This window comes from Vipera berus (assembly GCF_964194415.1).
Source record: "Vipera berus genome assembly, chromosome: Z".
NCBI lineage: Eukaryota > Metazoa > Chordata > Lepidosauria > Squamata > Viperidae > Vipera > Vipera berus.
In genome coordinates this window covers 106,782,146-106,799,827 of record NC_138205.1, presented here as the reverse complement: position 1 = coordinate 106,799,827, position 17,682 = coordinate 106,782,146, and the positions used below count along the sequence as shown (strand labels likewise).

The window sequence follows — 17,682 nt, the reverse complement described above, 5'->3', positions numbered from 1 at the left end:
ATTTCCACTAAATACAGGAAAAAACTTTTAAAGGATTAGGAATAAAATCAGCATTGTATGTGGAACTAGTTATTACATACAGTGGGTAAATTTATCATGGGATAGAATTTCTGAGTATGTGAAACACAGGACTCAAGCTAAGTAGATAAAAAATGTGAGTTAAAAACAGAATAGAGGACAGGGTATAATCAGCTAAGATTATGAGGAATTGTCTTGAAGATCAAACAGATTCTTTATCACTTAAAGTAGAACAAAACTCTACAAATATGCAGTGTGCCCTGACATAAAAAGAATCGGATGTAAGATTGATAATTAGAACTCCAGGCCAAAGATCTTATAAGAACAAATCTAAACCTGCTCCACCAAAATATGTTACTTCAGCCAAAATTAATTCTTGCAGGAGGTGAGGATGTGTTTATCAGAATTTCTTCATGCTAAGATGGATGCTATGGTACATTATTAAATATCAGGAGGGCATCATGTCAGGCACGTGAAAACAACATCTAGCACGTTAAAAAGAGAAATGAAAAATAATATAAAGAAATACTGTAGCCAGATGTAGTAAGTACAGCCAAGATAAAATGTACACTATGCTGACATTGTAAGCTTGTACTTCCTACTACAGTGAAGCAAAATTAATGTACATTCACATATCCCAGGATAGCCATTTTAGAACAGGTGTATTCTATGTATTATCAAATAAAAATTAATAAATATTGGCTTGAGTCCTCTCAAATTCCATGTAGATAGCATGATCAGGAAAGAACAACACAGATTTCTATAAGTATATTTAATACTTGTCTAGGGTAAATACTGAAAACAGTAATAGGAATTTCCCAGCTTTGATTATAATGTATTAATCAAGAGAGATGGGTTGAATTGCTATTTATGAAATAAGTCCTTGTTTGCCAGACTTCCCACAATTTTCACAAATTGAATTACAATAAAATCTTCATGTAGTAAATAATTTGGTGGTATATTTGTTAAATCTGAATTTACACAATTTGCAACAGTTTACATCATTTGTGTAATTATGTTATTGATACAGTATAAATTGTGACAGTTACTGTAAATATTTGATTTAACAGGATCTGAAGAACACTAGAATTAATTCATTAAATTATTTTATTACAGTGACATGCCAGTACTGTATAGAGAGTATATACAGTATTGTATTAAGAATGGGGAGACAGACCTTTTGTTATTCAGCCATTTAGTCATTTCTAAATCTTCATGGCCCAAGTATGTGTGTGTCCCGGTAAGAAGCCAATGTGCTATGGGACAGTAGAGATACTGCAGGAGGCCCTGGGAGGAATAATGCAGGCTGTGAGTCAGGGAAGGGCCAGTGCCGGCATGAGTGAATGGGGATTGCCATGGACAGGATAAAAAGTCAGGGTGACAGACCAGAGCAACTTGCAATCTTCCATGCAAGTTCTCATTAACCTTGCTTATGGGAATCCAGCAGAGAATGTTGTAAATGTCAGTCACGTGTCCTGCAATGGTGGGATTCATCCAGTTCGCAACACTTCAGCAGAACCAGTAAGTAATTTTGTGTTGCCCAGGCCCAGAATGGACTTCTGGAAGCAGCATCCACACAGAGAACCCGTTGCTCACATATTTGAATCCCATCACTGGTGACACCTGAGTGCTCAGTTGTGATCAGGTGACCAATAAGAGTGCTGTGAGTTCTTTATATTAAAGCATACCATTTTTCTAATAATGTTGAGTTCCTAACTTTTTTCTAGATGCATCATAAACAGTAGTGCTGTTGTCACTTGCTCTCTGCTTTTCCCTAGTAGTGAATATTGGAGTAAGTACATTTCTTTCTTTAGTGGATGATATTTATTCTGACCTGTCTGTCATAATTGTTCTTTTTTGACATGCACATTCCCATCAGTACAGCTCATTGTATCATTGAAATGCTCAAGTCCCTAATTAGAAGTTCTATGAAGGTACTGTTCAGTAAACTAGCTTGTATTGCAATGGAACTCATCGGAGAAGTACTTGTAATTATAGAAAATAGTAAAGAGAAACTGTGCATGATCTATTATTTTGAAACCTTAGATGCTTTCCGGACATTGTAAAATAGATTATAGACAAGATATAGACAAACTATAATTTAAGTATATGCACCATTTAAGAAGAACTAGAATTTTGAACTTTTGCTATAGCTATTAATAATTATTTTGGGGGGCTGTGTAGAGTGCTGTTGTGTATTTAGTCAACATGGACAAACCGAATTTTATGTACACTGATCTTGACACCTTAAAGATGTTTGTTTATTTCATATTTACTTTGGTTTTGGAATTTTTGGTTTATCTTATTAGCTAATCTAGTATTATTCAAGGCACATAGATACCTGGAATGGAATACAAATTATCATGAATCTATATGAAATGAGACAGGCACTGTCTTAGTTTTCTAAATACACAACTGGTGTAGAAAGCATTCTTTATCTCTTTCTCAACTCTAAAATCTATGACTGTTTCAGAATAGTAGACTCCTTGCTCTGAGTTATACTAATGTTCCTACTAATAGTAGTAGTAATGGATAATAAATATGAAAGCAGTAATAGGAGACCTACCATGTCATTCATGTTCAGCATTCTAGTGTCCAATAAACCTGTGAAACCAGTTGTTATCCTTCAGTATATATTCCTTAATACATTATGTTGAGGCATGTGCTGTCCTTTTTTTAGATAAAAATAAAATATTGATAACATATATAGTGTTACTAATATTTGTATCAGATGTTAATCAAATGAAAACAGTGAGAATAATTTGAGATGATCCTTACAATATGATTCTGTTTTTGAAATTCAATAGAGAACAGTGTGTAATACAAACAAAATTCTCAAATATATAGCAAAGAATAATATACTGTATAAGGTATTTCTGTTTTCTAAAAACAGTATTGCTTTTCAGCAGTTTACTCTTGGGATGTAAAATGGTAATCTGACATAGACTGGCAACACAGTGTGATGTGAGCATCTACGTAAATGGCTGTATGTATGGAGCATGCCCAGTTCTGTAAAAAGCTTCTAAACACTTCCCCCGCAATACACTCAAGCTCTGAAGAGACAAAATGAAGTTTGCACTTTCAAATGTTACATTTTGCATGGGGTTCATAAAGATTGTTTTGTAAACATTGCATTTACACAGTAAAGGAGGTGAGGGGGGAACAATGAAGTAAATTCAGAAATGCATGCACCAAAGGACAAAGCATTTTTTAAAATCAGTCTGTTTATGTATGCTGATTATATCAGTGTGATACCATATCTCTTAGTATATACTTGGTTTTGATTTTTCTCTCAAATTAATAAAACATCTGTGTATTTTGGTGGCATGACAAATTAAGAATTCACTTACATTAGAATAGAGACAGAGAGAGGTTGTTAAGCTGAAAAGAAAGGTCTTGCAGCAGAGAATGGATGTGCAAAGAACCGTGATTCTGCGGTGTTCAGTATTCACATGTATGAGAAACAGTGCTGCGTTCTGCAGCTGCAGACAATAACTAAGCTGGTTGGCTAATGAAGGCCATTTGGATCAGGCTTCTGAAAAGAGCCAAAGGCGGAGGGCTGAAGAATTCAGATATCTGTGTAAGCTATACATTTCAATTTGCTGGCATATTTTGCATTGCAGGTGGGCTGGGGGAAGTACTGCTTGCATCTATTCTGTTTGAATTAGCAGGTTTTAATTCCTCTGACTGTAGCAGGAAGAGGTGGAGATAAAATCAAAGATATATGTTGCTTATGTAGATATTTGGCATCATTACCTGTGGTTGGTTATTACCTTGACTGCAGACATATTCTCAGCCACAATTTGATTTGAAATCCTTTCTGTTTTTGCTGAATGGTTGAGACAGATTTGAGTCATTATTTCCTGAAGGAAAAGGGATATCATTTGAAGAGCTATTTTTCAGTTAAGATATTATCGCTAGCTCATAGCTGAAGTTACAATCCTTTTCAAGGATCAGAATCAAATTGCTTTGCTTCTAGTTTGCTGATTTTAAACCTATTCTTGAAACAGCTGGACATCCTTTAGCCTGCAGTGCACAATTGATACTATTCCACATAACCTATCTTTGCAGAACAAAAATCATTTGCTGAGTAGAAGGAAGGACAAAAGAGTAAGCATAATTCTGGACAATGAACACTGGTTTTCAGAATGGCTTCAGAATTAAAACTGTTCCTATGCGTTAATTTGTTATGGAGGCTAACTACAGTTACTGCAGTAAAAAAAAAAGAGCAGGATTTTCTGTTGGTTCTGAAAAAGAAGCTCCTAGAAACATTTTTTGAAACAAGATAATAATTGTATTTTTCAAACTCTCTTTTGCTCAGGGTTCAGCGGACTCCTACACCAGCCGTCCGTCTGATTCAGATGTGTCTCTTGAGGAGGACAGAGAGGCGGTGCGGAGAGAGGCTGAACGACAGGCCCAGACACAGCTGGAAAAAGCAAAAGTAAGAGGTGGGGGTGGGGGTGAGTCAGGGGAATGATTGTTCTAATAAGATAATTACCTGTTTAATTTTTGATGGCATCTTTCTTATCTGTATAAAAGGTAAATCACAAAGGTTACCATCACATACAAATTGCACAGTAGTTGTGAATGAATTGTTCTTTCAGTTACATCACAATATATATTTGAGAGAAGAGGGGTGATTACTGCTTCTCACATGATGCAAATTAGTGTCACAAAGAGAACTATTCTCTGTTTTATTTCCTATGGATACATTACAAAATAAGTAGTTTGCAAAATGTAACCAAAATTCTCTTACAATACTTTGCAAAGTATTTGAATATTGCATGTTAGGAAAAAAAACTATTAAAAAGTTATTCATTATAGCAACATGTTCTAGACATAGGCAGATATGAATGGTTCAGTACAACAGGGCTAATGAAATTCTGATTCCTACAGTTAAACAATGTCATTGATTGGGACTCAAGGTGCCTTTGCTGTTGTGGCACCTGTCCTCTAGAATGAGATTCCCCTGATGACATGTGGCCCCTGCCTTAATGTCTTAATATCTTAAAATTCTGGCTGTTCTCTTTTGATAAGAGGTTTGGCCCTGCTTGAATGTATATAGATTGATCTGCACTGGTTCTTCTTTTTTATTTCTTTTCTTTAATTATTGCATTATATTTTTATTCTGTTTAATTGTGCACCACCCAGAGTCAATTCAGAGTTGGACAGCGCCAAAATAAAATTAATATTTATAATATTTGGGAATTTTGGATTGTACAGCACTACCATGTGCATACTTTGTTTTTAGTAAAAGAAGAAATGAATACATCATTTATTCTGTTAAAGGTAAAGGTAAAGGTTCCCCCGCACATGCGTGCTAGTCGTTTCCGACTCTAGGGGCTGGTGATCATCTCCGTTTCAAAGCCAAAGAGCCAGCGCTTGTCCTAGGACGTCTCCGTGTTCATGTGGCCGGCATGACTAGACGCCAAAGGTGCACGGAGCGCTGTTACCTTCCCACCGGAGTGGTCCCTATTTTTCTACTTGCATTTTTACGTGCTTTCGAACTGCTAGGTTGGCAGAAGCTGGGACGAGTAACAGGCGCTCACTCTGTTACGCGGCACTCGGGATTCAACCCGCCAAACTGCCGATCTGATCGACAAGCTCAGCATCCTAACCCACTGAGCCACCGCGTTCTGTTATGATTACCTAATTTCTTAACTCTATGTTTTCTTCCTTTTACTTCCCATCTACATTACTAATCTCATTCTTACTATTTCTGAAAAATAGCTATACTTTTCTGAATATTCCTTGAATTTTTCCTTATTCCTGTTTATCTTCAAAAGCAACTCAGTTTTTATTTTAAAACTGATTTCCCTAATCATATACTTATAATTGAGACTTATAAGATAAAATGCAAACAAACTATATCACTAATACTAGAGTGATATAAGGTCCTGGATGAAATGGATTATTTGGACCTCTTTTATTTGCATTTCAGGCTGAATTATAGGATAGAAACTGCATTTGTCAAGCTTGTGGGTAATCTCTTTCAAGAGTAGGATGAGGGTACTGCATTCATCCTGGCTGTCCTTGACCTTCAGCAACTTTTGATACATTGATCATAGTGTCCTTTAGGGGTGGTTATGGGTGCTGGTGCTGGGCAGCACAATAGAGTGCTGGTTCAGTTCCTTTCTTTAAGACTCATCCTTTGTAGGGCTCAGAATTTGTCACAGGGCTCAGACTTTCACCACTTCTTTTTAACATCTGCATGCATCCACTGAGTGAGATGATCTGAAACCATGGGATGAGAGAGATATCAATATGCCAATGATATACAGTTCAGTATCTCCATCCCTGGTGATTCAGCCGGTGCTGTGACTGACCTTTCTCAGTGCCTGAGGGCTGTAACAGTCGGGATGGTCAACAGGCATCAGCTGAACGCAGGCAAAACTGCAATGAAGAGGTCTCTAAATCCAATGGTTTATGAACGTTAAATCTACATGGGGTTGCCTTAGTCCAGACAAATCCATTGTGAAACTTGGGGGTCTTCTTGAACCCATGACTCCTACTCAAACAGTAGGTTGTAGTTGTGGCTAGGAGAGCCATTGTGCAACTTCGCATTGTACACCAGTTGCCCCCTATCTGGATCCTGAGGCTCTGTGCATGATCACTCATGCTCTAGTCATCTCTTGACTGGATTACTGCAATGCTTTCCACATGGGGCCACCTTTGAAGAGTATTTGGAAGCTGCAACTGGTGCAAAATGCAGCAGCTCACAGTCTTGGGAGCTCCCAGGTCTGCAAATGTAACACTGTTATATATGAACTGCGTTGGTTGCCATTTGCTGTTGGTCGATACTTTTAAAACCCTACATGGCATGGTCTAGAGCATGGGTTGGCAACCCGCGGCTCCCAGTCCTCCGCCGTTCTGGAAAAAAAGTGGGACGAAGGCAGCAGCTCTCCAAACGGGCGGCGGTGGTTTGGAGAGCTGCGCGCGCAGCTCTCCAAACCTACACCGCCCCGTTTGCAGAGCTGCTGCCTTCGTCCACGTTTGACGAAGGCAGCAGCTCTCCAAACGAGGCGGCGTAGCAGCTCTCCAAATCTCCACCGCCCCGTTTGGAGAGCTTTTGCCTTCGTCTGTGTTTGACAAAGGCAGCAGCTCTCCAAACGGGGCGGCGGAGGTTTGGAGAGTTGCTGCCTTCCGTGCAGCTCTCCAAACCTCTACCGCCCTGTTTGGAGAGCTGCTTCCTTCGTGTTTGACAAAGGGAGCAGCTCTCCAAATGGGGCAGCGGAGGTTTGGAGAGCTGCTGCCTTCCGCGCAGCTCTCCAAACCTCCGCCGCCCCGTTTGGAGAGCTGCTGCCTTCCACGCAGCTCTCCAAACCTCCGCCGCCCCGTTTGGAGAGCTGCTGCCTTCATCCGTGCTCATTTTGCCTTGTTCTGTGCATGTGCGTGCGTGCACGCATGCACGCGCACATTTTGCAGCTCCCACTTTTTTGTGTGTGTGACAGAACTGGTTCCGAGTGGCTCTTTTGCTGTTTCAGGTTGCTGACCCCTGGTCTAGAGTATCTGAGGAGCCATCTGTCCCTGAGGAGACAAGCCTATCCAACTTGTCCCAAAGGAATAGGCCTGCTATGAATTCCATCTGTTAAGTTATTGTGACAGGCCTAACCAAGGAGAAGTGCCTTTTCTGCTGTGGTCCCATCCCTCTGGAACATTTTTTCATTGGCTATGAGAACTTTCCCCTTCCCTTTTGGCCTTTCAGAAGGATATCAAAACCTGATACTGTTGGTTGACCTGGGACTTTAAGGGAATGCTCACTGCTGGAGGTGACTGACAGGGTAACAAGATTTCATCCCTGTCCTATCCATCTTTTGACTCTTTTTAGACAAGATTTCCCCTTCATGGATTACTGCCTTGTCGTGGCGAAGGGGCTTGCGTAATTCAATGAAGCTATGAGCTATGCCGTGAAGGGCCACCCAAGACGGAAAGGTCATAGCAGAGAGTTCTGACAAAACGTGATCCACTGGAGAAGGAAATGGCAACCCACTCCAGTATCTTTGCCATGAAAACCCTATGGACAGTACCAAAAGGCAAAACGATATGACGCTGGAAGATGAGCCCCTCAGGTCGGAAGGCGTCCAATATGCTACTGGGGAAGAGCAGAGGGCTAGTACTAGTAGCGCCAGAAAGAATGAAGCGACTGGGCCAAAGCCGAAAGGACGCTCAGCTGTGGATATGTCTGGTGGTGAAAGGAAAGTCCGATGCTGTAAAGATTCTTTCTCCATAGGAACCTGGAATGTAAGATCCATGAATCAAGGAAAGCTGGACGTGGTCAAACAAGAGATGACAAGACTAAACATCGACATCTTAGGTATCAGCGAACTAAAATGGACAGGAATGGGTGAATTTAATTCAGACGACCATCAGGTATACTACTGCGGGCAAGAATCCCTCAGAAGAAATGGAGTAGCCTTCATAGTCAATAAAAAAGTAGGAAAAGCAATACTGGGATACAACCCTCAAAATGACAGAATGATCTCAGTTCGAATCCAAGGCAAACCATTCAATATCACAGTAGTCCAAGTCTATGCCCCAACCACCAGTGCTGAAGAGGATGAAATTGACCGGTTCTATGAAGCCCTACAGCACCTTATAGAACTAACACCCAAAAATGATGTCCTTATCATCATGGGAGATTGGAATGCTAAAGTAGGAAGCCAAAAGATAACTGGAATAACAGGCAAGTTTGGCCTTGGAGTACAAAATGAAGCAGGGCACAGGCTGATAGAATTTTGTCAAGAGAATACGATGGTCATAGCAAACACTCTTTTCCAACAACCCAAGAGACGGCTTTACACATGGACATCACCAGACGGTCAACACAGAAATCAGATTGACTATATGCTCTGCAGCCAAAGATGGAGAAGCTCTATACAGTCAGTAAAAACAAGACCAGGAGCTGACTGTGGCTCAGACCATGAGCTTCTTGTTGCAAAGTTTAGGCTTAAATTAAAGAAAGTAGGGAAAAGCGCTAGGCCAGTCAGGTATGAATTAAATCATATCCCTGTTGAATATACAGTAGAGGTGACAAATAGATTTAAGGAATTAGATCTGATAGACAGAGTGCCTGAAGAACTATGGACAGAGGTTCGCAACATTGTACAACAGGTAGCAACCAAAACCATCCCAAAGAAAAAGAAATGCAAGAAAGCAAAATGGCTGTCTGAGGAAGCTTTGCAAATAGCTGAGGAAAGGAGGGAAGCGAAAGGCAAGGGAGAAAAAGAAAGATACGCCCAATTAAATGCAGAATTCCAAAGAATAGCTAGAAGAGATAAGAATGCCTTCTTAAATGAACAATGCAAAGAAATAGAAAAAAACAATAGAATAGGGAGGACCAGAGATCTTTTCAAGAAAATTGGAGAGATGAAGGGAACGTTTCATGCAAAAATGGGCATGATAAAGGACCAAAATGGCAGGGACCTAACAGAGGCAGAAGAGATTAAGAAGAGGTGGCAAAATTACACAGAAGAACTATACAAGAATGAGCTTAATGTCCCTGATAATCACAATGAGGTGGTCACTGAGCTCGAGCCAGACATCCTAGAATGTGAAGTGAAGTGGGCCTTAGAAAAGCTGAGCAACAACAAAGCTAGTGGAGGTGACAGTATTCCAGCTGAGCTATTCAAAATCTTAAAAGACGATGCAGTAAAAGTGCTTCACTCAATTTGCCAGCAAATTTGGAAAACTCAACAGTGGCCACAGGATTGGAAAAGATCAGTTTACATTCCAATTCCAAAGAAAGGCAGTGCCAAAGAATGTTCAAACTATCGCACCATTGCACTCATTTCTCATGCTAGTAAAGTTATGCTTAAAATTCTACAAGCTAGACTCCAGCAGTATGTGGATCGAGAACTACCAGAAGTACAGGCAGGATTTCGAAGAGGCAGAGGAACTAGAGATCAAATTGCTAACATACGCTGGATCATGGAGAAAGCTAGAGAGTTCCAGAAAAACATCTACTTCTGCTTCATTGACTATGCTAAAGCCTTTGATTGTGTGGATCATAACAAACTGTGGCAAGTCCTTAAAGAGATGGGGATACCAGACCATCTTATTTGTCTCTTGAGAAACCTATATGCGGGCCAAGAAGCAACAGTGAGAACTGGACACGGAGCCACTGATTGGTTCAAGATTGGGAAAGGAGTCCGGCAAGGCTGTATACTGTCGCCCTGCCTATTTAACTTATATGCAGAGCACATCTTGAGAAAGGCAGGGCTAGATAAATCAAAAGTTGGAATTAAGATTGCCGGAAGAAACATCAACAACCTAAGATATGCAGATGATACCACTCTAATGGCAGAAAGTGAAGAGGAACTAAAGAGCCTCTTGTTGCGAGTGAAGAAGGAGAGTGCAAAACTTGGGTTGAAACTAAACATTAAGAAAACCAAGATCATGGCATCTGGCCCTCTCAATTCCTGGCAAATAGATGGGGAAGAAATGGAGGTAGTGACAGATTTTATTTTCCTGGGCTCCAAGATCACTGCAGATGGGGACTGTAGCCAAGAAATAAAAAGACGCTTGCTCCTGGGGAGGAAAGCCATGGCAAATCTAGACAGCACACTAAAAAGCAGAGACATCACCCTGTCAACAAAAGTGCGTATAGTCAAGGCTATGGTCTTCCCAGTTGCAATGTATGGCAGTGAAAGCTGGACCATAAGAAAGGCTGAGCGCCAAAGAATTGAAGCCTTTGAACTATGGTGCTGGAGAAGACTCCTGCGAGTCCCTTGGACTGCAAGGCGATCAAACCGGTCAGTCCTAGAGGAGATCAACCCTGACTGCTCTTTAGAAGGCCAGATCCTGAAGCTAAAACTCAAATACTTTGGCCATCTAATGAGAAGGAAGGACTCACTGGAGAAGAGCCTAATGCTGGGAAAGATTGAGGGCAATAGAAGAAGGGGACGACAGAGAATGAGGTGGCTGGATGGAGTCACTGAAGCAGTAGGCGTGAGCTTAAATGGACTCCAGAAGATGGTAGAGGACAGGAAGGCCTGGAGGAACATTGTCCATAGGGTCGCGATGGGTCGGACACGACTTCGCAACTAACAACAACAACAACAACAAGACAAGATTTTAGCACAGTTTTTAATAATATTTTAATGTTGATTCATTTTAATCTTTTAATTACCGTACCTTGTCACCTTGTAGAGGTGGATGGCATAAAAATTTAATACATATATACATATGTATATGCATACATACATACAATGTTGTTAAGATGTCAGATTCCATATACAGTCATGGCCGAAATTGTTGGCACCCCAGAAATCTTTCCAGAAAATTAAGTATTTCTCACAGAAAAGTATTGCAGGAACACATGTTTTGCTATACACAGGTTTATTCCCTTTGTGTGTATTGGAACACAACAAAAAAGGGAGGAAAAAAAGCAAATTGGACATAATGTCAAACAAAACTCCAAAAATGGGCCGGACAAAATTATTGGTACCCTTAACTTAATATTTGGTTGCACACCCTTTGGAAAAAAATAACTGAAATCAGTCGCTTCCTATAACCATCAATAAGCTTCTTACACCTCTCACCCGGAATTTTGGACCACTCTTCCTTTGCAAACTGCTCCAGGTCTCTCTTATTGGAAGGGCGCCTTTTCCCAACAGCAATTTTAAGATCTCTCCACAGGTGTTCAATGGGATTCAGATCTGGACTCATTGCTGGCCACTTCAGAACTCTCCAGCGCTTTCTTGCCATCCATTTCTGGGTGCTTTTTGATGTATGTTTGGGGTCATTGTCCTGCTGGAAGACCCAAGATCTCGGACGCAAACCCAGCTTTCTGACACTGGGCTCTACAGTGCGACCCAAAATCCTTTGGTAATCCTCAGATTTCATGATGCCTTGCACACATACAAGGCACCTCCACCATATTTCACTGTAGGTACTGTGTTCTTTTCTTTGTAGGCCTCATTTCATTTTCGGTAAATAGTAGAATGATGTGCTTTACCAAAAAGCTCTATCTTGGTCTCATCTGTCCACAAGACGTTTTCCCAGAAGGATTTTGGCTTACTCAAGTACATTTTGGCAAACTGTAATCTTGCTTTTTATGTCTGTGTCAGCAGTGGGGTCCTCTTGGGTCTCCTGCCATAGCGTTTCATGTCATTCAAATGTCGACGGATAGTTCGCGCTGACACTGATGCTCCCTGAGCCTGCAGGACAGCTTGCATTCCTTTGGAACTTGTTTGGGGCTGCTTATCCACCATCCGGACTATCCTGCGTTGCAACCTTTCATCAATTTTTCTCTTCCATCCACGACCAGGGAGATTCACGACAGTGCCATGGGTTGCAAACTTCTTGATAATGTTGTGCACTGTGGACAAAGGCAAATCTAGATCTCTGGAAATGGACTTGTAACCTTGAGATTGTTGATATTTGTCCACAATTTTGGTTCTCAAGTCCTCAGACAGTTCTCTTCTCCTCTTTCTGTTGTCCATGCTTAGTGTGGCACACGCAGACACACAATGCAAAGACTAAGTGAACTTCTCTTCTTTTTATCTGCTTTCAGGTGTGATTTTTATATTGCCCACACCTGTTACTTGCCCCAGGTGAGTTTAAAGGAGCATCACATGCTTGACACGATCTTGTTTACCCACAATTTTGAAAGGGTGCCAATAATTTTGTCCAGCCCATTTTTGGAGTTTTGTTTGACATTATGTCCAATTTGCTTTTTTTCCTCCCTTTTTTGTTGTGTTCCAATACACACAAAGGGAATAAACCTGTGTATAGCAAAACATGTGTTCCTGCAATACTTTTCTGTGAAAAATACTTGATTTTCTGGAAAAATTTCTGGGGTGCCAACAATTTCGGCCATGACTGTACTTGATATATAGTTGAAGAGAATATTACCCTCTGAACATTTTAGCTTTTGTCACACAATCCTTATATATCCCACCACTTTCTCCCAAAACTTGTTAAGTATTGGATATTGTAAAAACATGTGTTTTAAAGAAGCATTATTTTTGTAATACCTTCAACAAAATTCTGTCTTAGAGAATCCTTTATTTACAAATGTAATGGAGTTCAATAAATTCTGAATGTTTTTTTATTGTATAAATCATAATTTGAGATCTATTGACTCTCCTTAATTGCACAACAATGGACAGACTTCATCATAGTTTCAGTTGAGAAACTGTGAGCATCCTAGACCAAGCTAAAGTAAAAAAATAAAACAAGAAAACCCCACAACACTAGATTTTAAATATTTATAGGCCTTATATATATATCCCATCTCTGGAGTAAAATGTTACAGAGGAGGTTGTCCACACAACTTCATTTTGTTTTGTTTTTCCCTTTTTTGTTGGGGAAAGGGAAGGAAACATATTGTGTTACTTCTTTGGATCTGAATTCTGTTTTTTCCATTTGAAATTCCCTTGGATTGCTTGATGGATACCATTTGCCGTAAAGAGAAAGAAAGAAAAGCAAATGGTGCGATTATTGACTCAATTTCACATCTCAGTGGCTTTTAGTACTGTTCATAATGATGTCTTTCTGAAATGTTTCATTGATGCAGGGTTAGAAGGTAGCATGCTGCAAATACTTTAGACCTTTATGAATAAATAATCATAAAACATTCTCTTGTCATTTGAATATGAGGTTCATTTCCTGTCCCAATGTGAAGTTGTTCAGATAGCTCTCCCGCGGGCGAGGGGGGGGGAAAGAGGTATCATTTATTTATGGAAGAAATTGAACTCTTATCTTCTCAACTAATAGCCAGTAAGCTGTAGAATTCTTAAACCAGAGCTGGCTACAATGAGTCCAAGAATAGATGGTCAGTATATAAGCTTCTTTGGAAATGTAAATACATCATATTCTGAATCTGGTTTATATTATCAAGTGATGAGATTTTCAATTTGGAATGGTTTTTGAACTCAGCTGAATATCCATTTGACTGCTGTAATTAAAATTGTCTTTGCCCCAGATTCAGAAGTATGTTTCTTGTATCTCTGACTTACTAAATATACATCTGGTCATACTCTAAACATAGCCTTAGCTACATTAAGCCTGGAATATTACAACGTTTGTATGTGAGACCATCCGTAAAAAAACAACACTGAAAACTTTGGAAAGTTAAAATAAATAGTAGAATACTTAGGCTAGAACACTTAGGTACTTGAAGTTATTTTATTTATGACTTCATTCTTTTTATTCTGTCTTGCTTGTTTCTGCATACAAGTCATTGTGTACATTCTTCTTATCCAGAATCCCTAAACCAGCACTTCCCAAATGTCCCTGTTATGATTGGGTAATGAATTTTTGTGTTGTTTATTCTCAAAAAACTTCCCTAAATAATTTAGCTAGTGGGATTCACTTTCTACCCGTCAAGGGAGGTATACTCATGTGAAAAAATAAGTGCAGCCTGCATAAAAGATGTGAACATACCAATATTTTATTTTTATTCAAACAGTATATAAAGTTAATGCAATTGAACAAAAATATATGAAAAACTGACCTTGTAATCCTTTATTGAACAAAGAAGTTATACCATTTCCTTGGGTCTAATACCTGATGTTGCTCCTTTTGGCAGAAATAATCTCACTAGGCATTTTTGCTAATTGTCTTTGACATTAACTAGAAAGATTTTTTTTCCTCATTCCTCCATACAGAATGTTTCAGCTGTGGTGATATTTAAGGGATTTCTTCCTGTTTCAAATCACCCCACAGCATTTCAATGGGTTTTAGATCTGGGCTTTGACTTGGCCATTCCTGACCTCCATTTCCCCCTCTGTCCCAATTACTTGGTGGCTTTACAGGAAAGTTTAGAGTCATTGTCATGTTGCTAAATCCATTTTCAGCTGAATTTCAGTCTTCTGACAGATCAACTTATGTTATCCTCAATGACCTCTGAAGGCTTAAGACTTGATTGTGGACTAAGTAATTGTGAGCTGCCCAAGTCCTGATGTTGCATAGCAGTCACAAACCATAATCTTTATACAATCATGCTTTACACTTGATATTGGGCTCTTTTGGTGAAATATTATCTTTGGTTTTTGCTAAATACGTCTTCTGGTACTTTGGCCAAATAACTCTTATTTTTGCCTCATCTGTCCAGAGTACATTGTTCCAGACATTCAGGTTTTTTTCCTTGGTGTTCATGAACAAACTTTAATTTTGCCTTGATATTTTTTTTGAATCCCAAACTTTTCCTCCCACATAGATCTAATTTATGCAGCTTCTCTTAATGGTAGACTTGTGTGTTTTGTCATAGGTAATGATGAGAGCTATTTTAAGCCATGTTATGGAATTATGGGGTTTGTAGAAACTCTGTTTCTACAAGCAAGTTCTAAGCAAGTTTGCAGTTGTTTGAAATCATTTGTAGATGATCTTCTGGACAGTAGAATGATTGTTGTCCAATTGTTGGGCGATCTTTTTAAAATCCTTCCAAGATTCATAGGCATATATAACCTTTCTGAAGGCCTCCCAACAAAGAGCAAATAAAAATAGTTTAGTTTTAAATTACAAAGGTTCCTCTCAGATTTTCTCTCACAATGTTCTAACCACTTGAATCAGATCTGGTATACTAGATTCTAATTTTAGAATTTTGAGATAAAGGTAGTTCTCAACCTATGACAGAAATAGAACTGCAGAGTTTTCCATAATACTGCACAGACCATTTTAAGAAAGTAGAACTGATGGCTTTGCTGAAATGAGAAGCAGGCTCAAAGTCTGCATGGACCTAGGATGGGGGGGATGGTGGAGATAGGGGATGCTGTGGGATCCCTGAGTTTGGATATAAGGAGCAATGCAGGGGTACTGCAGAAGCTGTAATTTCAGAACTGGGTCATAAATAGCATTTTGGGCATCCACTATAACTTTCAATGGCCACTAAGCGACAGACAGGTCCAAGTCAAGAACTACCTGTAATGATAAATATAGTAGTATACTTTACTTTTTCCATATGTAAAAGTTACATTTTTAAAAATTTAAATTACACAGGGAACTATGAAATGTAAATGGCACATGATATTTATTTTAATATATCCCATTTATTAATATTGTTGAAATGAAAATCAGATGTCTCTATGTTGAAATATGTTTCTATGATGCAAAGTGAAAAATTTCAATGGAGCATACCGTACTTACTTTTTCATATAGCTGTATGTTGACATACAATAGCATTTTTGAATAGAAAAAACTGTGGACATTTAAATTTTCATAGCAAAATTTGACCGATCTACTTTTGATGGATTTTATTTATTATTTTAACAAAATGTACAATCTGTTCCTCTACTGATGGGCTCTAGGCAGTGAACAATATTAGAAAAAACCCATAGAATATAAACAACTAAAATTAATACAATTCATTTATAATACTATCCTATGGTTGTCCCCCTCTATCAGCTTGGACTAAAGGTATGATTGCCTCCTATTTCTGTCTACTGTTTGTCTTCTAAATGCCCACAAATATAGTACTTTTCTGTGACAGATTCTCTTTGTGGGCATTTAAAAGGCTAATAGTCTTAGTTCATTGTGCCTCTGGCCCAGGATGATGGAGGGGCCAACAATTATATATTCATTCAAATTTTGAATTATTTTAAAATAAATTCTTTGAATGCTATTTTTAAAAGTAAACATTTCTCTTTGTTAAGATGCTTATAATTATGAATCATCATGGGAGCTATTTTTGAGGACAGAATATATAAACAATTTTATAAAGAAAAAATATTTCTTAAATTGACTGGTCTGGCTTTTAATTTCTTTCAATGTGTCTAAATCAACTTGAGTCCTTTTAGTTCTCCATTTTCTAAAAACTAAATTATGCTAGTGACTTTTATTATTTATTATAGCATATTTTATTTAAAAAAATTGTCCATAAAAGGATTCAAATTGAATTTGCAGGATTTACAGCAAAACTGAATGGGCCAATAGCAAGTATTGCTAAATTAATGCATCTTTTATTGATGAGAAAATCTATGTGAATTTTGCTAAGGAATTTGGCATAGTGTTACTGAGTTGGATAGACGGCTAACTCTTATATTTATGACCTCTGGCAAAGCTACTGAGCAGCTGCCAGCAAAACAAGACTACTTAAAACTGTTATTTGCATGCATCAAAACAATGTTCTCCCTTCAGCTGATTGAGGAGCAAACTCCACATTTGACGGTGTACTGACTGTGAGACAACTTGTAAACAAGAGAAGTAGGAGAGCACTGACATTATCAAGCTGCTCTGACATTGCTGCTGTACTACAAAATTATAATAGTGTAACTTGTCTGTTAATAAAATAATATTCAGAAAAATATTTTAAGTGGATATTGAAAATGTAAGACGTGAAAATTGTAAATCTTTAAATTTGTAGATAAGATATATTTTCAACAGCTATCTATGAAAAAAATAGGCAAATTGTTCAAAAGGTATACAATACAGAGGAAAGAGTACAAATCACCCATGTTCAAATTGTTAAAGTGGTTGTTCCTTTTTTAGATCCAATGGTTGCTTGTAAGATCACTTTATATTTCAATATGGGAAGATCTTGCAACCTGTCAGCCAGGGAAAGATGTGATTGCTTTAACATTTTAAAGAGAGGTGCTTTGTATATTTATCACATATATAGTAAATTATTGCAGCCTTATTAAAAATGGTATCTTCAAATTGCTATTGGTTCAATCATCTCTGTGAATTTTGCTCTTTCTCTTGCTTTTATTTTTTACTTTTATA

At 38.6% G+C, this 17,682-nt stretch overlaps 1 protein-coding gene across 8 annotated transcripts in view; it reads left to right on the top strand.

The window, feature by feature from the left end:
• Positions 1-17,682, top strand: part of CACNB2 (calcium voltage-gated channel auxiliary subunit beta 2) — a gene marked incomplete at its 5' end in the record, with an annotated part of 213,102 nt that overhangs the window by 122,818 nt on the left and 72,602 nt on the right. For 6 of the 8 annotated variants that reach the window (XM_081345463.1, XM_081345466.1, XM_081345462.1 and 3 more), the window contains one exon: positions 4,340-4,459. In XM_081345463.1, the coding sequence (XP_081201589.1) occupies positions 4,340-4,459 (120 nt within the window). Of the gene's footprint in view, positions 1-3,529; positions 3,599-4,339; positions 4,460-17,682 lie in introns of those variants that run through there. The other 2 variants (XM_081345468.1, XM_081345464.1) reach the window with 1 other exon arrangement.